The 27,335-nt window shown below is 53.1% G+C and overlaps 3 protein-coding genes across 10 annotated transcripts; all 3 read right to left on the minus strand.

The window, feature by feature from the left end:
- Positions 1-102: 102 nt before the first annotated feature.
- On the minus strand, positions 103-8,265 carry TXN2 (thioredoxin 2). Of its 5 annotated transcripts, none has more exons than XM_075076208.1 (4): positions 8,174-8,265; positions 7,439-7,638; positions 5,749-5,872; positions 103-854 (listed from the first exon to the last, which is right to left on the minus strand). In XM_075076208.1, the coding sequence occupies exons 2-4, from the start codon at positions 7,636-7,638 to the stop codon at positions 738-740; spliced, it is 441 nt and encodes a 146-aa protein (XP_074932309.1). In that variant the 5' UTR covers positions 8,174-8,265; the 3' UTR covers positions 103-737. The 5 variants fall into 5 exon arrangements, with proteins under 5 accessions (XP_074932309.1, XP_074932339.1, XP_074932319.1 ...); XM_075076238.1 differs by having other exon boundaries at positions 8,199-8,230; XM_075076218.1 differs by having other exon boundaries at positions 7,982-8,184.
- A 1,445-nt stretch (positions 8,266-9,710) lies between these two features.
- On the minus strand, positions 9,711-18,938 carry FOXRED2 (FAD dependent oxidoreductase domain containing 2). Of its 3 annotated transcripts, none has more exons than XM_075076194.1 (9): positions 18,816-18,938; positions 17,729-18,274; positions 15,864-16,115; positions 15,075-15,344; positions 14,178-14,344; positions 13,352-13,517; positions 12,589-12,830; positions 11,551-11,721; positions 9,711-10,802 (listed from the first exon to the last, which is right to left on the minus strand). In XM_075076194.1, exons 2-9 carry the CDS (start codon positions 18,250-18,252, stop codon positions 10,537-10,539), a joined length of 2,058 nt encoding a protein of 685 aa, XP_074932295.1. In that variant the 5' UTR covers positions 18,253-18,274; positions 18,816-18,938; the 3' UTR covers positions 9,711-10,536. The 3 variants fall into 3 exon arrangements, with proteins under 3 accessions (XP_074932295.1, XP_074932278.1, XP_074932287.1); XM_075076177.1 differs by having other exon boundaries at positions 18,764-18,838; XM_075076186.1 differs by lacking the exon at positions 11,551-11,721 and having other exon boundaries at positions 18,816-18,914.
- A 178-nt stretch (positions 18,939-19,116) lies between these two features.
- Positions 19,117-27,126, minus strand: EIF3D (eukaryotic translation initiation factor 3 subunit D). 2 transcript variants are annotated; one of them, XM_075076257.1, is made up of 15 exons: positions 27,002-27,126; positions 26,485-26,618; positions 26,122-26,167; positions 25,590-25,726; positions 25,402-25,487; positions 24,822-24,894; positions 24,576-24,691; positions 24,223-24,355; positions 23,431-23,578; positions 23,050-23,180; positions 22,506-22,591; positions 22,152-22,281; positions 21,540-21,682; positions 20,219-20,499; positions 19,117-19,248 (listed from the first exon to the last, which is right to left on the minus strand). In XM_075076257.1, the coding sequence occupies exons 2-15, from the start codon at positions 26,605-26,607 to the stop codon at positions 19,235-19,237; spliced, it is 1,647 nt and encodes a 548-aa protein (XP_074932358.1). In that variant the 5' UTR covers positions 26,608-26,618; positions 27,002-27,126; the 3' UTR covers positions 19,117-19,234. The 2 variants fall into 2 exon arrangements, with proteins under 2 accessions (XP_074932358.1, XP_074932368.1); XM_075076267.1 differs by having other exon boundaries at positions 24,576-24,688; positions 27,002-27,105.
- Positions 27,127-27,335: the final 209 nt, after the last annotated feature.

Genomic DNA, 27,335 nt, shown 5'->3' on the forward strand with positions numbered 1-27,335 from the left:
AGGGTTCAAGCTGTAACCTTTGCTGTCCTGACCCATCATTAGAAACCAGCCGCTGTGCTGCTGATACTCCCTTTCACCTCTCTGGACAGACAAGGGACTTCCTTGTGACTTCTGAGAATCAAGTTTTATTCTCTAGCTAGACAGCAGTAACCAATAAAGTTCTCTCTATTACAGACCTACAAAAGGAGATCCATAAAATACTTCTATTTTCTCTTATAAAATTATGACAGGAACCCACAGATTTGTGGAGGTGCACCTGTCCCAGCGATATGAGGACAGAGGGACAAAGAGACAGGTTTCACAGACAAGGCAGAAGCATTCTCAGCTTTAAACAAACCCACCCAGAGCAGGTATGTACCCACATCTTGCAGGGAGCAGCTGCCCTCTGCTCTGGGCTATCAGATTCTAGGCAAAGAGAAAAACATTCCTCCTCTTAACTCAGCAGCAGCTCCACATGTCAGCTCTTTGCAGATAAACACAGGCCCCTAATTCCAGCTGCATTCCCCATTTTGAGAGTAAGCAGCCCCACTCCTCAGTGCCCTTTACAACTACTGCTGCTCAAGAGAAGGGGGAGCGGGAGGGAAGGGTTACAACATTGTCCATCTCCTAAAAACCCCAAACCAGAAGAAAACCCCAGGTTGTACAAGGTAGGCAGTTCACATGCCCCTCAGCTCTCCCAGGCAAGGAATGCACAACATGGACGTGTCCAGAGGCAGGGGTACAGCCACCCTTTTACTTCAGGCTCCGATGAGTTTCTTGAGGAATGCCTCCAGCTGATCCTCATCCTTTATCCCCACAAACTTATCCACAACATCTCCATTCTTCATAGCCAGCACAGTTGGCACTGCTGACACCTGGGGGCAAGAGAAACAGGGAGACACAAGTGAGCAGAGGCTGTGGGGAGCCCAGCTGCACCCGGGCCCGAAATGTTGCTCTACAGAAGCAGTGGTGGCTAGAAGGGAGCTGAGCCTACATTGCTCAAGGGTAACATGTCCGCTGGCAAAACACAGGCCAGCTGAGCTCTATGTTCTTCCTCTCCCTGTGGCTTCATCTCCACACTCACTTACATCGTACTGCTTAAGTCAAGGCTGAGCAGCTTTTTGAGTTTAAATAAGGCACAAAAATTTTCAAGACCAAACCAAAGCAGTACTAAAATAACAAGGTGAAGCTTCCCCCCCTCTCCAGTACAAATTCCTCTTTTCCTTCCCTTTTGTCCTGTCATAAGCAAACAAACCCAGTCTTTTACCAGGACACCTCTCAGGAATGACAACCTTTGGACATTTTATGGCCAGGGTGGTATCAGACTAGACGTGTCCTCCAGACAGGGCTGGAGCTGGAGGAGGGTCCCCCACCCATCACTGCACAGGCAGATTTCCTGCTCCATCCTGCCACAGTAATGACAACCCCCTCTGACCCATCTTTTCTACTTCTTTTCAGTCATTTAGCTGGTCACACACCAATGGCTGTCCACTGCAGATCTCTGACGATTAGGTAAGAAGTGAAAAAGTCCCTCCAACCAGAGGCAACCAAACTGCTGTGCTGCTCTGGGTGCTGCTTTTTTAGCCCTGAACAAAGTTTTCTGGGAATTATCCAAGAGAACAGGGGTGGAAATGACAACATTCCCCACAGACTTGCTGGTTGACCAGCAACAGAAGAGACCCCAGGGACAGGATCAAGAGAAGGAGCAACCAGAGCTTGGAGAGCCATGGTGGCAGAGAGATCTGGTCATGTTTCTGACTCCACAGGTTTGGTGCCCTTATCTCTGCAAAGCCTCCCCCCCAAAACACATCCTGTCCTCATCTCCCCTGCAGCCTCCCCACCAGCCTGTGGGCCCTTCCCGCATGCACTGCCAGCCCCACTGCCAGCAAGGATCTGCAAATCCTTCCTTGGGAAACTCGCCAGAGGGCTGGCTTTTCTGCCATTGGGAGCCTGAGATGAAAGGGACGTTCTGTGCTTCCCTTCCCACCCGGTCCCAGCTGGCCAGTCCAGCGTGGCTCCCCCTCAGTGTGTCCTCCAGGGCTTGTGCAGTCTCATCTGAAGGGATGGGAGCGCTAGGGCTGCTGCAGCGCACGATCTTCAGCTCCTCCTAGTGACTGGCAGGAGCGGATCCAGAGGGCTTGGGCCCCAGCTCTGGCAGTGGTGCCACCATTGTGCTCCCTTCTGATTTTAGGGGTGAGAAAGGATGGTAACAGCCCTGCACTCAGCTGGTTTCTCCCTCCCTGAGAAGGGAAAAACTCCACTGGGCCTCCCTCTGGTTTGCAAAGCAGGTTAATAGCAGAGCTGCCCCAGCTCAATCCAAAATACCAGCATGCCCAACAAGCAACAGCAAGCATCAGGCCATTATGGCTGGGGTGACAAACGGGCAATTCTTTGAAGCACTACAGAGAAGCAGCTAACACCAAGTTACAGGGCTCTGCGTGCTGACCAGTGTGCCCACGAGCTTCACAGAGCCTCGATCCCTCCATCTCTTCCCCTTTTTGTCCTGGTGAGCAAATCCTGAGAACGGGTGGCAGGTCTGGGGCTGGCACTGCAGAACTGGGTGAGAACCAGGCGCACTGAGCAGCTTGCCTCTGCCCAGAAAACACAATGCTTCCGACAGCTTCTTTCCTGCTAGCTGCAGCAAGGACAGCCCATTAACAGAGCACGTACTTTTTTTTTGCTGCTTGAGAATCAAATGTCATGGGAATTTCTAGAATGCAAAGTTGAGGCCTTCCCCCCCCCCCCCCCCCGCCCCTTTCTTTTTTTGGGTCCCATCTGCACTGAACCTAAACAAACCCTCCTCCTCCCTCAAGGGCATTTCTAGAGAAAAAGTCAGGCTGCTTTTGATCAGCACTAACCACACAGATAAACAAACAAATGTGGCCATCCAGGCTATCCCTGGCAGCACCCGTACCAAGAGAATTCTCTGCCATCTGAAACTGGGGCTTTTATACAAGCTCAGATGCCGCACAATGGAGCAGGGGGAAGGATTTCACCCAAGCTTCAGAAAGAGGCGTAACACAGGACCAAGTTCTGCTGATGACCTACCATCCCTCTATCCAGCAGCTCTCCTGAACTGCCCACCCACAGTGGCCATAGAAGGGGCTGCCCTTTCCCAGTGGCCACGCACATGGGCAACGGGCCAAGGCAAGAGATGAATCTAAAGAATTCTAAGAGACAGCAGATTAAACAAAAGTATTCCTTCTTCCTTTCTGCTCTCAGGGCAAGAGGTCAGCAGCAGGCTGGAGCAGCAGAGAAAGGCCACAACCAGAGATGAAAGGTGTTAGATAAAAGGAGGAATCCCCAGAGAAAGAACTTTTGCGCTGGACATAACCGGACGGGAAAGGGCGCCAGGGGCATTTCTAGTCGCAGGAAACGTGCCCCTGCTTTGTTCTAAGCCAGGACAGCCAGGAGCCAAAGGCAGACAGCAGTGCATGTGAAGGAATGCACCGGCATTCCTTGGTTCTTCTGGTGGTCTCTCATGTCGCCCTGCCTTCCCCAATGCACCAAGGAGGCTGCTGAAGAGGACGTTGTGCAATCGGGCGGCAAGCCGGGGGCTGCGTGTGTGCGTGGGCAGGGGAATAAACATGGATGGAAGGAGACTTCCTGGCAGCTAGTGGAGGAGTTGTGGGGGTGGCACAGATGCTGAAAACCTCCTGGAACAAAAACCTTCTCAGCCTGCAGACACCTGATCCCCAATGGAATAGCTTTAAAACAATTTTTTCCCAATCCCTCCCAAATACCACCTTTGGTTTTCCTGATCATTCCCAAACATTACCTTTGGTCCCTCTTTGATCTCGACTCGGTGTCTTCCCATCAGCCCTTGTGCTCACATCTCCTTAAGTGGCAACTTCTCAAAAGACAAGAAAAACCAACCATGTGCTCAGCACAATAACCAAAATTATGCCTTGAAAAGGATGGCCCAAACTATCAAGATCAAAGCAAAAATTTCTCCTTATCCCTACCCATTTGCAGCTATCCTACTCACAGATGCTGCCTAGGGATGGAGTTTTAGCCACGGGGATAACGGTCAAGACCAGATACACACATCACTCAGAGCAGAGGATGCAGTGGTGATCGCCAGGCCCTCCCACAGAGCAAAAACTTAATCATGTTTGCATATGAGGCTCCAGAGTAAGTTGCTGGAAGCTGGTCCTTGCTTGCAGCCTCAGTCCTGCCTGCACCTATGTCACCAGGGCTTCATGACAGGCAGACCCTGCTGAGAAATGCATGCACACAGCAGGCTGTGCAGCTGCTCACTCACCATCTGGTGGGTGAGCACACACAGCGGGTCATCGAACCTGCACGACTTGGGAACTTTCAGCCCCTTTTTTAAAGGCCCTTCTTCACACGCACACACTGCCATTTTCCAGTCATCTGAGATTATCTTCTTGTAATCCCAGCTAATTCGATCTACTGGAAGGCTTGGAACAATACAAGAGTTAAGCTAATAACCTCTATTCTCTCCTCCTTAGGGTGGGTGCTGCCAGAGCCATGCCTGCATCTATTAGGATTTATGCACTTTCTGACCACCACAGAAACAACCTTGCCCTCTTCAACTTCTCCGCAGCACCCTCAAGCTACTCAGCCTTCGGGCTTACAACACACAGCCTTGCTCAGGAGCCAGCAGCCACCCTCCTTGGCCTGGGATGTATCTGTGAGCATGCCACCACCGAGGAGAGCACAGGAGGCTCTCACGCTCAGCTTATGGAAGCTGCAAGTTGCATTTGTGGGCACCAGCTGAATGGACATGCCACCACAGCACAGGCAGAAAGATCTGCTTGGGAAAAAGTGGGAGGGAACAAGCTGTTTCCACTTCCTTCCCTTTCCAGCACGGCAGGGTACAGGAATGGCACAGAGCATCTGCTCCAGGTTGAACGAACGACAGCTTGCTCAGGAGGTGGTTCACACTTTGCTGGGCAACTGGAGGAGTTTCCTGTGCTAGCCTCCACCCTAGGAGCAGGACTTCGTCTGCAGAGGGGGAGGAAGGGGAGCAGCTCCGCCTGTGTGACATGCAAGTGAAAATTAAGCACCTTCTTCCCTGTAAAACACAGCAGCAGGATGCCCCCACTCCATAGACTGAGCTGTTGTTTACAAAGAGGGACAATGGAAGCGAGCACAGTCGTCAGAGGAATTTTTATGTTTCTTGAACTACCTAATCACTGACACAGGGAAAAAACACTAGTGTAAGCACCAAAGTCCACACTTGTCAAGAGCAGGACGCATGCTCCTGTTGCAGATGTTTGTTCTCCAACCTGGCTTTTACCTGTCCAAACAAAACCCACAGTATCTGCTTGTGCTGCAGCTTAAGGACAAGACATTATAACCCAGCAAGGAATCTCAAACAAGGAAGGGAAAGAGAGGGAGGGCTGGCTGCACAAAGAACCACGGTCAGGAGCAGGGCAGACCGAGGCTTGTTACTTCACATTCCTGCCCTGCACTGGAACAGCTCATGCACGCAGTAAAACGCTGCGTATGCTGCAGGCGCCTTGAGGCCAGGCGGGCATTTACAGTGACAGATGCCTGCAAGGCTTAGAGGACACCATTCTGCAGAATTAGAGGTGGGGGTGCTGAGCATGAGCAGCAGAGCTGGAGGAGAACCAAGCAGCAAAATCCACCTACTACTGAGTGACATGAGGGATCAGGAACCTGTAGGCACTGAGCTTCCCCTCCCCACCAATGCTGCTGCCATGCAGGCACACCTCTCCCCAGGGAGGTACCTTCTTGGCACTGCCAGCACAACAAAGTCCATGCTCTTCTGGCTCCTACCTCGTACTCAATAGCAAGGTCTGTGTGATCGTCAATGTCCACTTTGGCCATCAGCACTTTCCCCTCCTGCTTGGCCACCACCTTCTCTAACCTGGGGCCTAGGATCTTGCAGGGACCGCACCACCTGACGGAGAAAGAGAGAGGACGTTAGAGGAGACAAGTGCAGCAGCAGCTGTGGAAGGCTTGCTGGTACAGCAGTGCCTTACCACCATCGCTGGTCCATTTGAGAGCCTGCCTGGAAACACCATTCCCAAACCACAGCTTAGAAAAATGTTTTTCTCACAAAGAAACTGTCAAAGTTTTTTTTTCTGTGTGTGGTGGGGGGCTGAGTAGAAGAAGAGGTCACCGTTCAGCACTTCTGGTGCTTTTGATGTCATTTCAGTCACACCACAGTCTGTTCTGCCAGCCTTGGTGGTCTTCTTGACCCCTCTTCTCCGCCGTTCATCCCTATCCTGCTTACCACAAAGCTGCCCTACAGTGAGAGTCGCTGCCGGCTGCAGGGGTCACAGCCCACACTCTAACCAGTTTATGCCAATCATCAGATCAGACTTCCCCTTGGCACTCATTGCAGGGTTTACAGAAATTCTCCTTTAGCTGCAAAACTCACAGAGGTGTTGCATCTGTTCGAAGAGAGACTGCTTATTCCAAACCCAGATGCAGCAACAGCAGACTTTGCGAGGCCCTGTACACAGAAAACACACCCTGCATCCTCTAACTGCACCAGTTAGGATGGCATGAATTTAACTGAGTTCAAGGAAAACATGAGTTAAAGCTCTAGGTGCCCTTTTCTTTTAAAATTGAAGCTCTGGTAAACTTTGCTCCTCCTCAGCCTCCCTCTGTATCAGGTTTCAGGCTTTCAGTTTTTTGTCCTTTCCTCCCTAGATGGTCCCAGTTAACGTTAATTTTGGTTTGTCAGTTTGGTCTATTTAGAGCAGAAGTTTTTGGGCTGTTTCATACTCTGTTTGCCCAGAGTCAGCCACAACAGACTCACGACAGTACTGTGGGACTATGAATATATGTGAGAAAACAAAGATAATCACTATCGTTAATCCAACAGATAACGGCTAGAAATATTTTTACTAGCAAGAGAACAACATTTTTATCAATGACAAATGCTGCCATTGGTATCATGTGGCTGTTTTTAATACATACAGGGGTTTGCTGTCAGAAGCCCTGTCTCCAGGGCATGCTGCCTAAGAAAACTGGAAAGGCACAACATGATGGTGCAGGGCTATACCTGGTGAGGTGTTCTTCCACAGCTGTTAACACCATTTAGTGTTTGTAAGAGGACGTTTAATCCACAAAGCTAATAAAAAGCTCTGATATCTCCCTTTTTTGACGTCTTTTGTGATGATGCAACACCAGGGCCAGGGTGGCACCCAAGCACTTGGGAGGTACAGGTACGCAGCCCTGGGGAACGCCTTCCTAGCACTGGTGTTTTATGCTCCTGCAGGGTGTAGCTACCTCTACAGCAGCGCAACCCAACGAGAGAAACCTCTACGGATTGTGCCACAGGGGGAGAAGCACCTTTTAACATCAGATGCCTGGTAGGGTGGTCAGCAGCAACACAGCTTGGGAAGCCCTTGTGTGACTGGTGTGCCCAGGGTGCCACCATGTCAAGAAAGCCACAGGGACATGCCTGCATGTGTGATGGCAGAAAGGGGTGCAAAAGCCATGGTGGGGAACTCACTGCGCATGGAAGTCCACCACAACGGGTTTGGGGTTATTCACCACCCGGTCCTGGAAGTCGCTGCCATCCTGCACGTTGAAGCTGCTCCTGCAGCCTGCTGAGGTGCTGAAGGCCCTGCTGTGGGGTGCCGGGGGGCCCTGCGGGGGCAGGGTCCTGGGGGTGAGGGACAGCAGCCGCTGGAGCGCCAGCCTCTGGGCCATCTGCGGGGAGAGGAGGTGGCGCGTGGGGTGGGTGCACCCCACGGCAGCAGTGCCCCACTCGGAGGGCAGCCCCAGGCCAGGAGGTGCCCTAGACGGAGACATACGGGGCGCCGCACGGGGGGCGCGCTGCACCCGCGCCCAGCCCTTGCCGCCCCACTGCAGCTCCAGCCCCATGGCCGCGCGATCCCACCCGCCGCGGAGGCCCCAACTACAGACCCCAGTTCCCCGCCGCTCCTATAGGGCAGGGCCCCCCGCCCCAGGAGAAGATCCCCGCTTCCCCCCGCCCCACAGAGCACAGCCTCCTCCCACCCGCAGGGCAGGCCCCCCGCCGTTCCCCTGACACCGTGGAACGCGGATCCCTCGGCCGGAGGGTCCCAGCAGCCGTCGTCGGCGGAGCGGGGCTCCCCCCTCACACCCCCCCCAGCCACAGGGGCACCGGCGCCACAGAACGGGCCCCGCCCCACCACGGGACCCCCTAAGTTTAAGTCCGGGCCCAGGCGACCCCCGGGCCGCAGCCCCTCCCCCCACCCCGCACCTTCCCGGGCCCGGAGGTGACCCACGATCAACCAAACTTCCGCTTAACGGCCCGCCCACCCCTCCAGCGCTGATTGGCCGCTACCACAGGAAGGCTGCGAACCACGGAACGGCCACCCTCCCAGCCGATTGGCCGCCCGCCCCAAGCGCCTATCTGTTGACTGGCCGCCCTGGTCGTCCTTCAAGCCCCTTTCCCTCCTCCCTGTGGGGGGGCTGGCGGGCTGTGTCGCGCGGGGCGAGCCCTAGGTGCTGATTGGCGGCGCGCGCTTTCCCGCCGCCCCGCCCGCAGGACGCACGGCGGGGCAGGGCACCGGGACCAACCCACCGCCCTGCTGCCCCCGGCGGCCGCAAACCAGCGCGGCCTCACTGCGCCCCCGCAACCGCAGCGCCCAGCGGGAAACGGTTGGGAGCTGCCGGCGGCGGCGGCCTCGGGCCCAGCGGGGGCGAAGCCGGGAGGGCGACGCTCGCCCAGCAGCAGGGATCGCCACTCCCCAGGATCTGCTGGAAGCACGCAGCGGCAAAACCTCTGGGCTTGGAGTCGGCGGATCCAACCCTGGGAGAGGAGCAGGGAGCATAGCAGAGGGGTCAGCAGGTGCTATGGTTTTCAGATCATTCCTTTTCTGAAGGGAATGACCCTGTGAGGTGACCCACACACTGTGAACACGGAGGCTGCAGCTCTCTTGTAGGAATTTGAGGATGGAAGAAGAAACGTACAGAGGATGGGCCCGCACATGCCTACAGCAAGGCTGTCGGTGTGTACAGGGAAAATGAATGGGCTCACAGTGACAGCCAGTCACCCTGATTCGGTCACAGGCCCTTTCTCTTCCCCTGGACAATCCCAAAATGAAAAGCCCACAGTGCCAAGGGCATAGCAAGTAATGGCACCACCGAGACAACTACAGGCCGCAAGAGCCATTCCCAGCCTGGCCTTGGGGCAATGGAATGTAAAGCCCACAGAGGGATGCTGATTGGCACTAGCTGAGAAGGCAGTTGTTGCCCCTCTCCAGCCACACATGAACACATAAGACCTTCCAGCCACAGCATCACTGGAACAGCCACTTATTCCTAAAGAGGAGCAAGAACTCATTTGTCACGTCCTTCACCTCTTCCACTCCCCAGCCTCCCCAAGCACAAAGCAGAGGCAGGGTAGGAACAAGGGCTTTGCAGAAACAGCAGCTGAATTCGAAGGACTGGGAGAGCTGTAGGGACGTGGAGGTACAGCCCCCACATCTGGGTCACTGGGAAGCACAGGTGCAGAGGGGTACCTTGTTCTAGATGCTCAGGGGTTGGAAAGCATGTGTGGAGGTAAAAGCCTCTTCCCCCTCGCCCCTCCTCTACTTCCTAGAAATCACAGGGACATCATAATGTCAAGCTCAAAACTGCTGTTGCTATGGAACTCCAGGGCCAGGGAAGGGGTCCACGGGGAGGTGACAAACAAATGTCACCACAGGTGATTGACAGAGGGAGCAATAAAGTGCAGACAGCCTCCCAGTCAATGTCAGTAAGGTCGCAAGGTGACTGGAGGGGAATAAAAGAAATAGAAGACAAGCATTTTAACAACATCAAAGTCCACCCAAAACGTTCTTGATGGGACATAGTGCAAATAGGAGAAGTATTGGTCATGCTTTATAAAAGACAGGGGCAAACCTTTCAGGCTGCTTGGTGCAGGAGAAGGAAAACGTGAGGACAGCGGAGCCGAGCTCGGCGGAAGTCTCTGCGTCCCAGGCAAGCTACTCACCCTTCTGTGGAGGGAAGGGTCTCCTGTGGTGCTCTTCGGGAAGTGACAAGTTATCCCACCTAAGATGGTAACTAGAAAAATACCACCCCTCTCTGCTCAAGCTACGCAACTGCCCTAACTCAAATGCAGGAAAAATACTGTGAAGTTTGCCTGGTGTACTGCTTCGGGATTCGGGGCACAAACAGATCTTCAAGTATACGCAGCGTACGGCATCCAGGGACCCGAGAGCCAGCAGCGCTGCCACAGTCGATGAGGAGGTCACCTCACAAGAGGAATGTGACATTTTAAGTTACCCAGGCGCTCCTGCACTCTCTCTTCGACCCCTGGACGTTGCTGCGCATATTGGTCCTCGAGATAAACACAAACACCACCTTCAGGCAACTCTGAACTCTGCAAGGACAACGCGGGAAACCTCAGCATCACTGGATTTCGGTCCCTCACTTATCCTTTAGAGCACGTTGGTCCTCTTTGTAACAGCAAGATCTGAGCAGGTCTTTGGCAACTCACAATCAGAGGAAGGCATGGGGATGGAAAAGGTGGATTGGAAAGGGCAGAATCCTGCTGCGGATCTCTGTTACAATATTGTCACAACAGCACCTGTGGGTTTCAGTGTGGAGTGAGAAAGGTTAAAGCTCATCCTTGGCAGTAACAAGATGCTGCAGCGGATGAACTGGTATCGCGTGATCTCTCAGCAGATGGTCCTGTGACCCTTCGTGGCTGTCAGGGGGTCTGTCACCCAAAAAGTCTGTGAGAGTGTAATCCTCCAGCAGGCCAGCTTCCACTGCATGGTGCCGGAGCCTCTCGCTCCCCACGAGGCCTTGCATTCTCATATACCCCTGCCGACAGAAGGGAGGCAGCTTCTGGCGGGTGAAAGCAAATAGGAAACAGGACTCTGGGGGGGGAAAGAATCAAAAATCAGAGAATAATTCCCTAAACTCTTGAGGACTCATTCAGAACAAAAGGTAGAGAGGATGAGGGAAGATGACTGGAGTTTCCCGCCTGCCACCCTGCCCTGGATGGCAGCAGAGTAATTGACTCAATTCTGCAGAGCTCCAGAGATGCCAGGTGGGATCTCCAGTCTGCACTCCGAGAGGAGAAGGAGCTGGACTTGAGCTTGCAGCCCTCTGGCATCTTAGAGTACCACAGGATTGCTTCCCTCTCTGTGGCACATGGGGTTCCTGCAGGAAGTTTCCAGACCAGTCTTCAGACCAGGAAGGGAGGCAGCAGAGGCTCTCCAGCTTTCGCATCCCAGCACTCCTGTTTCCCATGGGAAAGCAATTCCAGTACACGAAAAGAGATCTGGTACCCAGTGGCACAAAGGAATGTTCAAATAATGGAGGAGGAAGGAAAGCTGCAGGTGAAAAAGGGACTGAAAGAAACCTCATACACCTTTCCCTAAATCTGTGTGTGTGCCTGGGGCAGTCTCTTTCTGGTAGTGAGCAAGAACAAAGGCTATTTGGGAACATGCTCGCAGGACCAGCACTTTTCACTGTCTGGGGAGTGCATCAAAGAGGTGTGACTGGTGGTGAGACCACCAGCTCACCACAGGGAGATCTCAGCTATTTGCAGAGGAGATCACTCCTGTCGCTTGTCCCTTGCATCCCCCTTCTCCTGTCACCTCAACCCTGCGCTCGAATTACCTGCAAAGAAATTGCGCAGGTCAGTGCTGAGGCAGTTCTCCAAAAATCGCCTCAGTGGCAGGATGTGAGCGTTCGGGGCCGTCCAGTCTGTCAGAAAGTCCTCCACAATGTGATGGACGGCATCTGGGCGGGGGAGAGGCCAATCTGGGGGCCGAAGTCTCATCTCATGCTCTGCCAAGAGAACATTAAGGGAATCTCTCAGAACTGAAATGGCATTAAAAAGAGCTTGGGTAGTGGAATGCAGCTACGACAGCTGTTCCAGCTCTTGTCCTGACCTTTTTAATCCCTACCTTACTGTCATTTGCAATCCCCTCCGCTAGCTCTGTCTGCTACTGCACAGCTGCCCCTTGTCCCTGCCTGCAGTACTTTCTGTCATTTCACTCCTGTCTCCCCTGGGCAGGGACTGCCAGACAGGCTGAGCTTTAACGATGCTACACATCACACTTCTTCCCAGGCAAGGCAGGCTGGACTCTGACCCTAGGTTTCTGGAGATGAAGATTCAGCACACTCACTTCCCAAGGAAATCTTTTCTGGGCGTGTTCGTTCGCTGGATGTAACACTCATCTTCAAACCCTTGCCTTTGGCTGCCTCTATCACTGTGTGACCTCTCAGGCTTGGGCTGGCCAGAGAGCAGCTTTCTTTTGGCGGTAACACCAAACGGCCCAGCCTCATCTGCTGGGACTCTGCAAAATACTTGCAGGGTGCCAGCCAAAGGAAAGCAACGTTCCTTGTTTTGGGAATGGGGCAGCTCCTGGCACACCTGTTTTGTTCTTTTTCTCAAATATGAGGTCTCTGGTACAAACCCACCACCCCATGCCTTGTATTGGTCTGACTGATGGAAACTTCTTGCCAACTCCCAAGTTTTTCTTCAGCTCACACCTGGTGGAAGGTGTCCCAGAGGATAGATGCAAAGGAAGCAGAGGAAAAGGGTGTGCAATGCCTTCAGGTACCCTCCGTTTTTTTTGGCTCTGAAGTATCTTCACCCCTCTCCGTTTTGCTCGTATCAGATAATTAGCAGGGAGAGGCAGGAAACCTTACCTTTTGGGAGGCGTTTGTAATAGTAAATAACAGGGTGCAAAAAGTTGGACTGCCAGGCATGCTGTGCCTCTCCCACGGCTCGGTTATAGTAGAAGACATCCTTGTCAGCCCCAGAGAAATTCCTCCCATACTCCATGATGACAACAAACAGCCCGTTGGGAGCCTTTCTCCCCGTCTGCCCTTCCAGCTCGGCCAGGACTCCAACTGGGTATTCTTCCAGATATTCAAATGTTGTGGCATTCCTGGGAATTGTAACCACAACTATCAGACTCTTCCACCAGAAAAAAGCCAGCTGCAATCCAACAGCCCCTCCGCTGCTCGAGGCTAAGGCCAAAGAGCCATCAGACAGTAATTATTTTTGGTCATTACAGGTCTGGGGTTGAACTCGAAGCAAAGTTTATGAAGGCTGCAGATACTGTTGCAAGACTCCATTATTTTCCCGGATTATGGGATTCCTCTCTACATGAGCACTGCTCAAGGAAAGCTTTTCCCTAGGGATGGTTAAAACGGTACTACACCTCTGAGCCTAGAGGGAAGGTCTGGACAATTTCAGCCCCTTAAGAGAAAGAAGAAATTAGCAGAATTGGGGATATTGGCACAAGTCACGGCAGTGGTACAGGTTTTGAGGTGGGTGCCTACGTGACACTAACATCCTTAGGCAGCAATGGAGCAATTTGTGTGGTGGCACCATGGGAAGCAATGGTAAAGAAAAAGGAATGAAATGATGGAGTGCAGTGCTGGAAATAATTACTCACTCACTCACTCTCTCAGCAGTATGATGTCAGCCAGGACACCGAACATCTGGTAGAGGCCTGAGGCCTCGTTCACCCGCTTGATGATGGAATTGGTCAGCTGTGTAATAGGGTAGACAGTGGATGGCCAGGGGACACCATGGTGACGGTTTTCCAATAGGCGGTGGACTGCCCGAGCTAAGACATTGAGAGAAACAAAGACAGATTATTTAAAAATCCAAGCTTATGCTTTTAAGAAATCTGATGGCTCTGCTGCAGCACACACGGATACTGGCAGGATGCAATAAATAAGCTCTACAGCTCATCCGTGCTCAGGATCTCCCACCCCAATTGCTGGTAACTGCAGTGGAGATGCCCTCCAAACGCTGATATGATGCTAAGTGGTTGGTGAGGGGGTGGGGGGGCCCTTGGGGATATTTCATTACTTCTGAGCAGTACTTTAATGATAAGGATGGGCACACAGACACATCGAGATGGAAATTCTCTCTACTGCCCAAAGCCACTGGGTTTTAACTCCACAGCACAGACCTCTCACCCACAGTCTGTCACGAGGCAGAGCATCTGGCAGGCAGGAATCTATTGTGTTACATAAATAAGAGACAATGGGCAAGAGAGACACAAGACAAAACAAAGACAGACAACCAAAAACTTCAGATATGACCCCAAGTCACTTCCCCTCCACTTCAGATGACACAGCTGTAGCTTGGCTGTGTTTTGCCATTCTTATTGCCAGCATAAGACTAAGGGTGATCTCTTTCCAGCAGTAAGCTATGAACTGTTCCTTCGAAGGGGGGAACAATTCCCACCTCTGCCCCTTCTGTACACCCCAGTACTCACTTGTATACCGGAATCCATGGATGAAGCCCCCAGCAGATTTCCTGAAGTCAACAGAATGGCTAGCAGTGCCAATAACAAAAAGCCCCCGAGTGCCTTTGGACTCGTAGCTGGGTTTGATCTGAGGATACTTCTTTTTATTCCCTTTTCCTGCCATCAGTCCCAGGGATCTAGCGCGCAAAAGAGAATAGCAGGCTGTCAGGAAGGGCGGGCGTGGAAAAATAAAAGGGGTTTCCTGTTAAGACACAGATTAGATCGTAGCCACTGCAAGACACTGCTTCATGCCCCCCCTGCCTTCAGTGGGATTTACTACTACAACGACAATCTTCCAGAAGACAAGGGTGCTTATCTCGAGGTAGCTCTGGACACGATCAAGTTCCAGCCTGAGCCACGGACAGTGAATTTTGGAAGACAGTGAAGTTTGCAGTATCATTTTCAGCTGCAGGATGTACTAGGAGACAAACCAAGGTAGAGTGAAGGTTACATCCTCAGGGGAAAAAAAAGCAGACAAAACCTTTCTGTAGCGATCTGTACCTGTACCATCCTCATTCCAAAAAAAAAACCAAACCCCAAACACAAAACATTGCCAGCCTTCTCCATGTGATCTGGCAGGTCACGATGTTAAGCTCTAAAGGCACAAGTGTTTCTGCGTCATGCAGGTCTCAACACTGCCATGTGCTTAGCCCTAGAGCCTTTCGGTCAGCGGGCAGTGGCACACACTATCCCACCAGGACATGGCTGTAGCTGCAGGGTAAACAAAGGACTGTGCAGCACCAGGTAGCTCAGGGCACATGGAGGTCCAGGCAATGCTGCCAGGAGAGGACCTGCCTACCCTTTCCTCCCTACTCGGGCCCTTCCCTCTAAATGCCTGCTTCCCTGGAGATCCTGGTTCTCCCTCACCTGTTGTAGATAGAGAAATCAAACTTCCAGCCCAGGCAACGGATGACACGGTCGTAAGGTGCGCGGGTGGCAAAATTATCCAGTTCGTCCTGTGGAAGGGTGATGGAATCGATGCCTGCGCTGGTGTTCCTATTCTCCAGGTAGAATCGGAGCGTGATGTGCAGCTTCCCTTTCTTGTCCTTCACAATAGCCAGATCTTCCAGGTCGCCCTCCAGAAGCCCATCCAGAGATTTCAACTGGTAGGTGTCCAGCAGGCCATTGTTAATTGCTCTACAAAAAGAAGGAAAAGGTAAGAAGGGCAGAAAGAAGGGAGGAGAGGTGGGATCCACAGTTCTGTCTCAGCTGCTGAAAATGGGACATCTTTACCAGGCACCCCGCAGTGGCCTTCAGTGCAAAGGTTATGCACAGAGCCTCGGGGCTTACAGGAACAGCACTGGTAACACAGCCTCGATGCCCCTGCAGGAGGTAGTCAACCTCTCAGCTCTCCTCTGTGATCGCAAGGAAGGGGACAACTTGGGAACCAGCATTTTTTAATGATACAGTTTCCAAGGGGACATCTTCCTATTTCACACAGACCCCAAAGAACTCTCACCAAGCTCCTGTGTCCAGCAACTGCAGCCTGGCCCGCTTTAAGCCAAGGACCTAAAGATAGAAGGCCCCATGTTTCCTCTGCAACCCCCAGGACCATGGTGTCTCCTGTGCCAGTCCGGCTTGTCACCTGGGCAAGAAGTGATTCTCCTTGTTTGTACTCCAGCTGTGTTAGACAGAGGAAGAGGAGTGGTTTCCTACCTCAGATCCCCGACGTAGTGGGTGGCCCATGAGAGGCGCACGCGGGACCGGCTCACCATGTGGATGAAATTTGTGACACCCAGAATGTTCTCTGCTGTCTCAAAGGCCGAGTTCCCTCGGCCCAAGATCAACACGGTTTGGCCAGCAAAATCCTCTGGGTTGATGGACACGGTCTCATAACCTTCCACATACTCTGAGCCAGGAAAGTTTACCACATTGGGGACCCACGTCCCAGTGGCGACCAACAAAGAGCTGCAAAAACAAAGATAGCACAGGGAATGCAGGAGTTACGGGAATGGGGCCATTGCTCCGTCTCACACACCTTCCTCCTCCCACTGTGGAAGATGGCTGCGATGTGCCCCCTGCAGCCATGCTGGATCAGCTGCACAGGTCATGGTTTCAAGAGAAACCTCTCCCCAGCTTCACCTCATAACCTGCTCCTCTGTTCCCTATGCTCAGGCTAATGAAGACGACTAAGAACATTGTTACATACAGTAAAAGTCAGTGCGGGTGCTGTACATATACATCTTCCTCTGTTGTTCATGAATGTGCAAATACTCTCATATGTACTTACTGCCAGTATATATAATACTGAAGTTTCACAGGTTGATTATATGTTGCATAAAAAGTTACTTTGATTTAAAATTTGTGTTGCTTTTTAGTACAGCAGAACAAAAGCAATTTTTAAGAGGGACAGAAAATGTTTTAAATATTTTAAAATGCAACTCCTAGTCATAAAAATGTGTTAGCTACATCACTAATTGTTAATACTAAAAATACAATAATCTTTTTATATCTCTCCAGAAGAACTTTTACTTGAATCTTAGGGAAATTTTTGTGACTTAGAAACAGCAGGCAGCCGAGGCTAGCAGCACTCTCTGCTGTCCCAGCCTTGCTCATGCAGCTCCTGAGAACAACTTGCTCGTGGTGTGTGGGTGTCCGAAATTGCCTTCTGTCCCCTCCGCACTTGCCAGCCAGCGCACCTCCAAGTGACAGCCAGTGCGACCTGCTGTCATAGAGCTGAGGTTTTCAGGAGAGGTGAGAAATATACACCATATGTTCACACGAGTAACTTCTAGACAGTTTTTAGGAACGTAGCTCAGTAGTGGTACAAAATACACATGCGTGAGTAGGACAAGGGGAAGGGGGATTCAGGACCAGCAGCCTTCAGGGTTATTTTTCAGTTCCCTCTAGTACAACAGCCCCACTTTTCTCTGGTTGCCTCCTGCCGGCTCTACTAACCCAGGGCTTCAGCTGTCTGGGACATGCTTTTAAATACTGGTACTAAATACTAAGCACATGTGGGTTACCGACAGTGAGGTGTTGCTGCACTGACTCACCCGAGTTTGTAATAAAGGCAGCAGTGGCTACAAGTACGACCAAGTTGTTTTTTTTTTTTCACAGAGAGCAATTATTTAGTGATAAAACAAAAGTGATTTCAAGCTTACATATCAAGCATGGAAACTGCAGCGATGGCAATCACAGCCAGTTAGGTCTGCCCTGCCAGCGCCTCAGCAGTCCGAGGCATAACATTCCTCGTGGAAGGCAATGCCTTCCCAAGAGCAGTTATTCCACCCACCCACCTGCCCCGCCGATCCCTGCAAAACGTTTTCCCCTGTGATGGTGGTTAAGCCCTGGTGATGGTGCTGAAGCCTCTGAGAGGCTGTAAAACCTCCACCCTTGAAAATACTCAAGCTTCCACTGGGTAAGGCTCTGAGCAACCTGACGCTGCTGGCCCTGCTTCGGGCGGGGGGCTTGGACAGAACGACCTTTGTGGGTCTCTTCCAACCTAATTTATTCTATGATTTTGTGACTTGAAGGCACCCACAGAGAGTGGTGTGGCTAGCCCTGGGTTCGCCCATTACCTGCACTTATAGTTCTGCCTGTCCTGGTCGGTCAGGAGGAAGTAGTGGCCGTTCCAGGCCTGGCTGTCCCTCTCCAGCATCACGTGGACGACGGCTGTGTTGTACTGAACCCGCAGCTTCAGCAGGGAAGCGAAATCCTCCAGGTAACGCACCATCGCGTCGGCGTCGGGGAAGAAGTCACGGGAATAGCGTCGGAAAAGCAGCCGGCGGTCGTGGCTGAGGAGCGAGTTCCAGTCGTGGCGGAGGTTGAACTCGCTGTTGGATTTGCCCGTGTAGCGCTTGTTGATGCTGATGAGCTTGCGGTGGCGAGGGTAGAGGGCAAAGAAGCTGCCGGGAGCGTGGCTCCGCTCGAAGACGACGTAGTCCCGGCCGGCTCGCTGGAGAAAATAGGCCGCCTGCAAGCCCGAGGGGCCGGCCCCGATGATGCAGTAGTCGTGGTAGAGGGAAGGGGCGCCGCTCGCCCCGCGCAGGCTGCCGAAGTGCAGGGCCAGCCCCAGGAGCATCCCGCAGCCTGCCAGGGCCATGGCGGGGCTGGGACGGCTGCCCCTGCGGGGGAGAGAACCGGGAGGCGTCACGCGAGACGCCCCAGCTCGGCCACCATGGTGCCACCACCGCCCCTCAGGGCCCCAGGCTGGGGTGGGGCTCTGGGGTGGGGCCGCGGGGCGGGGCCCCGTTCCCTGAGAGACAATAGCAACAAGGGGGCCCTGGCCCTCCAGCCACACGGCACGCAGGGCGCCCTGCCCCAGCCAATAGCAGGCAGCCTGGCGCCAGCGGGCGGGAAGGCGGGGCAGCACCTGTGAGCTAACGGCCGTAAGCCTCCGCAGCGCTTCCGCGCCCCAACTGCGCGGGAAAGGGAGGCGCGAGCCCACCAGCCAACGGGAGACAGCGCGCCCCGCGCTACCCTCCCCCCCCCGCCAATAGGGACCGGCCTCGGCCCCGATGCGCCCCCTCCCTCCCTCCCCAGCACGCCCCCGCCCAATAGCGTGCGGGGCGTGGCGGCCACCCGCGAGGCGCCGCACGTGACGCGCGGCGCACTTGGCGCGCGGAGCCACCGCCGCCGCCGGGCCCGTCCCGCCAACGGCCGCACCTGCGCCGCGCCGCTCCTCCCGCGCCGCACGCGCCCGGAGGGGGGCGGGATAGGGGAGGGGTAACGCGCGCGCTCCGCACCCAGCCGCCACCACCCCGCGCCGCGTCACGTGACGCCGCCTGCCGCTTCCCGCCGGCGCCATGGCGCGCCTACCACGTGTCGGTGGAGGAGGGGCCCGGCTTAAAGGGGCAGGCGCGGGCGCAGCCGCCGCGACTTATCTCACGCCGGCTCCAGCGGCGGTAACCCGAACCCGGCCCACCCTCCCCCCGCGCCCGGTCACACACACACAGAGAGCACGCTCTCATCCAGCAGAAGAAACTTTATTGCGTTTTGTGTCCCCCCCCGACCCACACCCATCGCTGAGCTGCGGCAGAGCCCGGGAGGATGCGCTGCCTGGGGCCCCAGGCAGGCCGTGGGGCTCAGCTCTCCTCCTCTGGAAGAGAAGAGAAACAGCCATGACAAGGAAAGTGGGGAGAGAAACCCCCCAGAGGCCCCCTAGCCCAACCCTCTCTGGCGAGGAAAGGCCACAAAGAACCAAAAAAAAAAAAAAAAAAAAAAAAAAAAAAAAAAAAAAAGCTGCTTCAGAGGGATTCGTCCCACCTCAGCCTGCCCACGGCCCCCCCCCCCCCCCCCCCCAAACCTGCCCCTACGTTTAGAATGACACAATTTACACTCCTCAGCAACCCAGGCTTTCACTAACAAACCCCAGAGCAGCCAGGCTGAGTTCACAGCCCAAACCAAAAAGCTGGAAGATCTGTTTCATATCACAGAAGCAAAGAGTTGCAGGTCAAACTGTTTCCCACTCTCCACTGTTGGTGCTGGGGATCGCAGGTGGTTTCAGGCAATGAAGCGAAGGCAGCGGCTGACACCGCACCGCCACCACTGACCCCCCAGCAATCGCTCAACATCACTCACTTTACAAAAGCTGTCACTGACTCAGTCAGGCTGGGTCACCCTGCGCTTTAAATGTGTCATCTTACAGTCACTCCCATTTCTAAACCCATAGTTAAAAAAAATACCCCAGTACCAGCCAAAATCGGCACCCTCCACCCCCCCCCCCTCCGATCCTGGGGCTGCAGGAGGAGGGGCCCCTCAGCAGGCTTCATGCTCCCGCTTGGTGCTCCAGCCCTGGGTCCTGTGAGGACCTGTCCCCCTCAGCGCCCACACAGAGGCACAACATTCCACCTCTCGGCTCTTTTTGGTTCCAGCTGAGCACTCCCTGCATCACACGCAGCATCTCCACCACATCGAGCCCCAGCCTCCACGTTCTCCGGTCTCACCCTCTCCTGTCACTGCACTGGTCAGACCTCACCATTCCAACTTGGTCTTTATCACAGGTCACCCCCTTCTCATCCAGACCAGTAGGTCCCTTAAAAGTATAAATCACAAAGTATGCTACAAACCTTCCTCTTCCTCTTCTTCCTCCTCATCCTCCTCATCTTCATCAGAGCTGAAGGTGCCATCAGGCAAGCTGTAGATCCGGATCACCTGCTTGTTGGGGTCTTTGAGGATGAGGTACTTCCCCTCATCCAGTTTCATGCAGATGTCAATGACGCACCGCAGGATGCCCCAGGCGTTCTCGATGCTCAGGTTGATTTGGCTGGCAAACTCATTGGGCTTGAACTGCTGCGTCCCCAGGATCACATGGCGGGAAGAGTCCTTCACGTGGTAGCGGGATACGTACCTGGGGAGGGGCAGGGGGAGAGGGACAAGAAGGAACCAGCGGGGAATCAGGAGGTTAAGTCCAACGAGCAGAAAAAGCTTTGTGATCCATCTGGTTTTGCTTTCTGGGCTGAAAAATCCTAATACTCCAACACTGAAAGCTAAGAGGATCTCCTGGCTACGAGCTGTCAGCCAGTAAGGTACCACTACCCCAAATCAGACGGAGTGGTACAAAAGATGGAGAATTAGTCCCACAGATAATAATTAAGCAACAGCATGATTGCAGCAGGGAGTTTGTACTTAAAACAGATGCAAATGCATCAGCCCCGTATCCGAGGACGGAAACTAGGGCTGCAGAATCAGCAGAACTGAGTTAACAAATGCCTCTCGTTCATTATCCACAGCAAAACAAAACAAAAAAATATATATTTTGTATATAATATTTTTTATTTATTATATTATATATAATCAGCTGTGAAAGCTCCCAGTGGGAGTCCCAACTAGTGGACTCACCAGCTCCATGCCGGTGCTGCACAAAGAACCCACAGAGGAAGCCCTCTGACCAGTATGCCTATGGAACCGGACACCTGGAAGCAGCCAGCACATAAAGCAGCTCATCCAGGCCATTAAGAGCGGGACACAGACCCAACAGCCTTTAAGCTGAATTTGAAATGCACTGTGGCGATACCTCCCCTCCACCAAACTTCTCATTAATGGGACACTGAGGCTGTCAATCACCTTCCTGATAGGGAGCAGTCACTGCATTTATCTCCCTCATTGGCAGCCTCAGCAAACAGGCCGAGGGCCACAGAGGCCGCCTGCCTGCCATGTGTGCGAGGTCTCACAAGGTCAATTGCAGCCGAGGGCACATCAGCCAGCTGCTGAGGGGAAGCAGTTTATGCCAAGGCTGGTGGGCTCACCACAAGCTTTCCCCTCTTGGCCACTCGAAGCACAGGGTGATTTTGTGATCACTCATTCTACAGATGGTTCACTTTCACCATACTGGGTTAAATCACAGAAAACACACCTGAAAGATGTTTGGTGTGAAAACCCCCATCTTACCCAAGTTTAAGATACTCTGATCCAGCCAGCAGCGCGCAGCACGTCCAGCGGGCTAATTTGTAGCTGTTGTTTTTTAGCTCCGTGGCAATCACAGCTCCTCGCTGAGAGTCCAGCTTCTGGCGCCAGTCTACTCCATTGCAATACTGGGAAGAGAATCAAAGCTAGTTCAATGGACCCTAGCCGGCAGCCGTCACCTCTTCAGCCATCTTGACAACACGTAAAGAAGTTTCTTCTATCTGCCTTATGCTACCATATGAGTGAACGTGAACGGCAACCTACAGGGAAAGCGCATGACCGGAAAGGGAGAAACCCAAACAGCAGAGATCCGCCAACATTTGTGGCCCTGGTTTGGAAGGGAAGTTTGTGAGGGAAGCATGGGAACAGACTGGCTACTGCCCCAAACACCTGGGGAAAACAGGGTTCAAACCCACTACCTCACATCTCAGGGGAGAATCCTATCAGCACCACTTGCCCACCAAAGTTATGGGCCTTTGGTGGAACATAAGCACCCAGGGGACACCGCCACGTTTGTCTCGTCTTGCCTGCTCTACCTGGCGCGTCAGGCAGCAGTGAAGCAGTTAGACCTAGCTTTAGGACCTCGTTCTTCCTCACCCTGGAATCCCACTCATTCAGTGTTTTGATGTTGATGAAAGACACTTCTCCATTTGCTCCTGTCATCACACCATCGTGTTCACAGCGGACAATGAGATCTATATCATCTCCCAGCTTCCACCTTCGGTATCTGCCAACAAACAACCCAGCTGGTTATTTCTGACCCCTGTTCTCTTCCAGATCCACACACCCAACAAAATAATTTCTTCCTCTGTCTGGTCAATGTGAGGATGTCCAGGAATACCTCTCATAGAGAAGCTTTTATCAATAACACTCCTGACTCATTTTGCCTCTGTATCACACCGACATCCTGCCCCCTTGCCACAGCTGGGCATCAGAGAGATATTGACACACCTGTATGCTACAGAGGCTACTTCGTTTTTATCCATGTCGTCCTCCACAAAAGGGTTTGGGTTGGGAAACTTGTATTTCTCCTTTCCCTGCAGAAGAAAACAGAAGGGCACGTCAGGGAAAAAAACCTGAGGGAGCTCTCCCCTGCGGGATAAGCATTCTCTTATAGCAAGAGCGGCTAATTTCCCTTATGTAGAAAAACACTAAAATATTAAGACAGCTGATGAAAAGCCTCATCTTCACATCAGTCACTTTGCTGAAAGCAGTACGTCCACTGGCACCTCAGCTTCACTAAGTGTACTCAAAAGCCTGCCTGCTTCACCAGCAGGAGTGGGATTTCTTCTCTGTGGAATAAAGGTGAAAATCTTTCTGCAACAAAGTCACACTGCTCACAGAAGTAATCCCACCTCTTTCAAAACTGTAAGAACATCAGTGTAACATACCTCTGACAATTAAAACACTTCTGTGCTGGATTAAAGCAGCCTTAACAAAGTCTCTTCTTGAGACTGACACACAGACCCTGCTACCCAGTGCTGCTCGACCTTACCATCCTCAGACACTGCTGGGAGAAGTTATGGTTGATGTAGGTAGCTTCCATGGCAAGGTTGCGTGGAGAATTAAAGGAGTTGCCCTCTTCCTGTGGCGGTTCATTGGCAGTTTCACTCACGGTCAGGAGGTCTGTGTAGAAAACCAGACACAAGTGGTTTTACTCAGGGGAATAACTATGTCAGCTTCAGTGAATCTCTAGCCTCACACCAGAGCAGACCAATATTGAAGTTACCCTCACAGCTACTAGTTATCAACTTGTTCCAGGTGTCTTGGTCTGGACACTGAGACACAGAATGAACTCAAAATAAAAAAAAGCCCATAAAGAAAACTAGACTCTCTAGCTACTGTAACAGCACGTTCTTTCAGGCCTTTTCCTTACCAAAATCGGAATTGTCCCTCTTGTCAAAGAAAAGCTTGGATCCAACTCTCTGGACAATGATGTCCCAGGAATAGACAGAGCGAGTGCAGCTCATCAGTGTGGCCAGGATGGCATCCGTGGCAAATACATTCCCTTGGGTCTTCGCCAGCTATGGGACAGAGGAGGAGGAGGAGGAGAAAACAGTGTTTCAGCAACACTTACACGCACACCTTCCCTTCCCCAGCCAAGAGCGGAAGTGTTAGCAAACCAGATCATGAATTTCTTCTCCCACACTGAGGAAGCGGGACTGGTAGGTACATTACTACTGACTGCCAGGCAAAACCTGAGGTACCACCCAGCAATACAGGCTCACCCTCACCCAAACAAGCAAGTATTAAGAAACCCACTGCAAAATGTGAAGTGAGTTCTGTTGGGAAAAAGGCATGGCTCCTCATTGCTGACCAGGTCAGAGAGATACCTCTGAGCCTTCCTTATCTCCCAAAGCAGAAACCCAAAGAACCAGGTCTCTGACGTGGAAGTTTCTTTCCCAACGCAGCTCAAGTACTGGTCCGCTTGCCTTTCCAAAATGACAGCTTTTCCTTGGCCTGTATTCCTAGTTTTGCATTAATCTAGCTCTGCCTGGGACCTACCTAAAAATAATGACACCAGCTAATGCTTCTTTTCCTTTGCAGGCTCAAGGATCTGCCATTTCTCTGCCCTTCTCTTAACTTTGGTCTGCTGGTGACAGCTGGTCTCTTAACACCAGCACACACCGAGAAAACACTACTGGGTTTTACAAACCAGTAAACATACCTTTCGGATAACTGGGTCATCAGTAGTAGTGACCGTATGGAAGATGCGCTTAATGCTCCTCAGTAGTTTCTCATTCCTTGTTGTAATGCGGTCGAAGGCTTTGTCATAGTATTCTAGGGCTCCGCAGCACTCTCTGCAGAGGTAAGAGGACCACCTTGATACGTTCCCTGCTACAGATGACACCACCCACAAACCACACGGGACTGAGGGCTCTGTTGGATGTTCCGTTACCTCCCCCTGCTTTGGGCACCTCAGTGAGAACACTGGGAGCAGGCCAGGAGCCCCTCGCCCTCCTGCTCCCCCAAAATCCCGTCAGTTCAGGAAGCAAGTGCACCGCTGCTTTAGGAACTCACATGTCTTGTGGCTCTGACACCTCCAGGTAGCGCATCTTCATCAGCCGAGGGAAATCCATCTCTTCTTTCACCTCCCAGTCGCTGCGAACTTCAACAGAGGAGTCACGAGGCTTCTGCTGTGCGGCCAGAGGCAGGGCAGGGAGAAACAGAGACACAGAACATCAGGATTTGCGCAAGAGGAGCCACCACGCAAGCACAGATGGAGAAAACAAACCAACACAGGGCACAGAAAGCTTGCAGGTTTACCTGTGATTTTTGGTCCCATTTCTGCCTCACTCCAAACTGCTTCTGAAACTTCTTTTGTAGGCGCAAACGATCTCTAAAATGACAAATATGGGGAAAGCCATGAAGAGAGGTTCTCGACGCATACATGCCACAACCATTCCTACGCTTCCAAATTACCACCGCCAGAGGAGCAATGCTTTCAGGCACTGGGCCACTGAGCCATTTGCTGACCTGTCGATCAAGATGTCCAAGGTATGAAAAGCTCTGTTCTTTATTCTGACCAGCATTTTCAATATTTTTCATCTGCAAAGACTGCAACGCCCTTTTCAGAAAGGGTATGCTCTGCTTTAGAACATCATGTTTGCTTTCTAAACATGATTCAAAAATCCTTTGCAATTCTTCAACAGCTGTTTGAAAGCTGTGCTTACAATTATCAGTGTCATCAGCAGAACGTCAGACTTGAATTATCCTGAAATTCCTCTTTGCTGACTGTTCACTATAGGGGGTTCTGTTACAGTTGCTTAACAACTCTAACAAATTTATCAACCGTATGTTCCCACACTCCAACCCAAGCACAGTATGCTCGTATCTGCGGCCTCACCTCTCCTTCTGCTTGGCGCTCTTTGGCAGCGTCTGCATGCTGAACTGCAGCATGTTCCGACGGTCCTTGTCTCTCCGAAGGTTCCTCTGCAGAAATGAAGAGAAAAACCCATCAGAACATTTTAGTTGTAAAATAATTCCATGCTGCTGAAGCTCTTATTTGAGCCCGTTCCTGAAAACACAGGTTACCTGTGCAAATCGCATACGATTCCTCTGGTATGCTGTTTTCTGTGTTCGTGCTGTATCCACCAGCTGGAAGCTAGTCTCATCCTCCTCATGGAAATACGCATATTGACTTCCGCCACCAAATTGTGACGAGTACTTGTCTGGAAATGAAACAAAGCGTCTTGACACCAAGCTTCTAGGAAAAAAGCCCTGACACTTTGCCCCTTTCTCCCCCAGAAATCCCTCTGACTGCCTTCACCTATGTCGCGTAAAATGGGACTCCTGCCTTAAGCCAGCATGCTTCCTCCCCCCTCCAAGGCCCCCTTGAGAAGTCCCAGTCATGAGGCAGCACAGAAATAAGGAGCAAGCCCTAAGGACAGGGAGAGCCCCATGGAGCTCTTGCAAGGGCGAGGCACGCTTCCTCACTGACAAAGCCTCTCTTGCTGAGGCGTGCAGGTAACCACCAGAGCTGGCGTGAGACATGAAAGCAGGGATGACGCTTGAAGAAAACTTCATAAGAAATAAACCACAGGAGCAGCCAGCAGGCAACACGTACTTGTGTATCTTTTATCCTGATATGTAGCTCCTGTCCAATCGGCCACCTGAGGACAAGCATAAACAGTCAAAGTCAGTGACTATTAACCCAGCAGTTCCCCCCTCCCGACTTAATATACGCAGAACTTCAAGCAGCAAAAGCAACCAGTGCTCTATGCTCCAGAGCTAATCCTTTCAACTCCCACCTCTGCTTGCCAACCCTGCTGATTGTTCACAACTGTACCAAGCGTTAGGATGGACTGCAAATGGTGTCAGAATGGTAGTGAGAAGCAAAAACCGGCAGCAGCATCCAGGGATGGGATGCCAGAAGGTGGGCAGGGCTCATCCAGCACCAGCCCGACGCACCGTGGCACGGCTGAGGTACCTTTCCCAGGCGGTCTCCTTTGCTGAAGGGCTGGTAGGGCATGTCCCTGAACTGCTCGGGTACGGCACAAGGGCCCCAGCCGGAGGGGTTGTCCTGGATCACGGGGGTCACAAACTTTGCCATTTTTTAAACTTCTAGAACAGAGAAAAAGCAAGAAACAACCCCCAAACCCTCAGCTGCCGCCCGGTGTGCCCCGCCCGCTGCAAGGGGGGCACCGGGGACCGCCGCCCTGACCCCGGCACAGGCCAGGGCGCAGTGCCACCGTGAGGGGAACCCGCCTCCACCAGACGGGCCGGCGCCCAGGGGAGCGGCCGGGGCGTGGCGAGGGGGTGCGAGGAGCCCCGGCCACCACCGCCACCGGGGGGGGGGGGGGGGGGGGAAGGGGGGGAAAGGGGGGGAGGGGCGGGAACCCGGCCCCCACCGGAACCAGTGGCAGCGCCGGGGCGGGGCCGGGGGTCCCGATGCCCACGGGCGGGTGCCGGTAGGTCAGGGGGGGCAGCCTCAACACCCCGCTCACCTGCGCGGCCCCGTAGCAGCCCCGATGGCAGTGGATGCGGCGACAGCGGGCGGCGAGGAAAGAGGCCGCGCACGGCCCCGTCCCGCCCTCGACGTCATCACCACGCGACATCAGGGCCGCTGAGCGCCGCTGTCGTAAAATGAAAAATAAAAAAAATAAAAAAAATAAAAACACAAAAACGGGGGCTGGCGGCAGGGGCGGAGCGCGGCTGCCGTAAAGCGCCTCCCTCCCAGGGGAGTGGGCGGTACGCCAGGGCCATAGAGCTGCGGGAGGGCCGGGCTAGAGTCACCGCGGCGCGCGGCGGGTGGAGCGAGCGCCCCCTGTGGCACGTTCC

The sequence above is a fragment of the Phalacrocorax aristotelis genome, chromosome 1, assembly GCF_949628215.1.
Source record: "Phalacrocorax aristotelis chromosome 1, bGulAri2.1, whole genome shotgun sequence".
Lineage (NCBI taxonomy): Eukaryota > Metazoa > Chordata > Aves > Suliformes > Phalacrocoracidae > Phalacrocorax > Phalacrocorax aristotelis.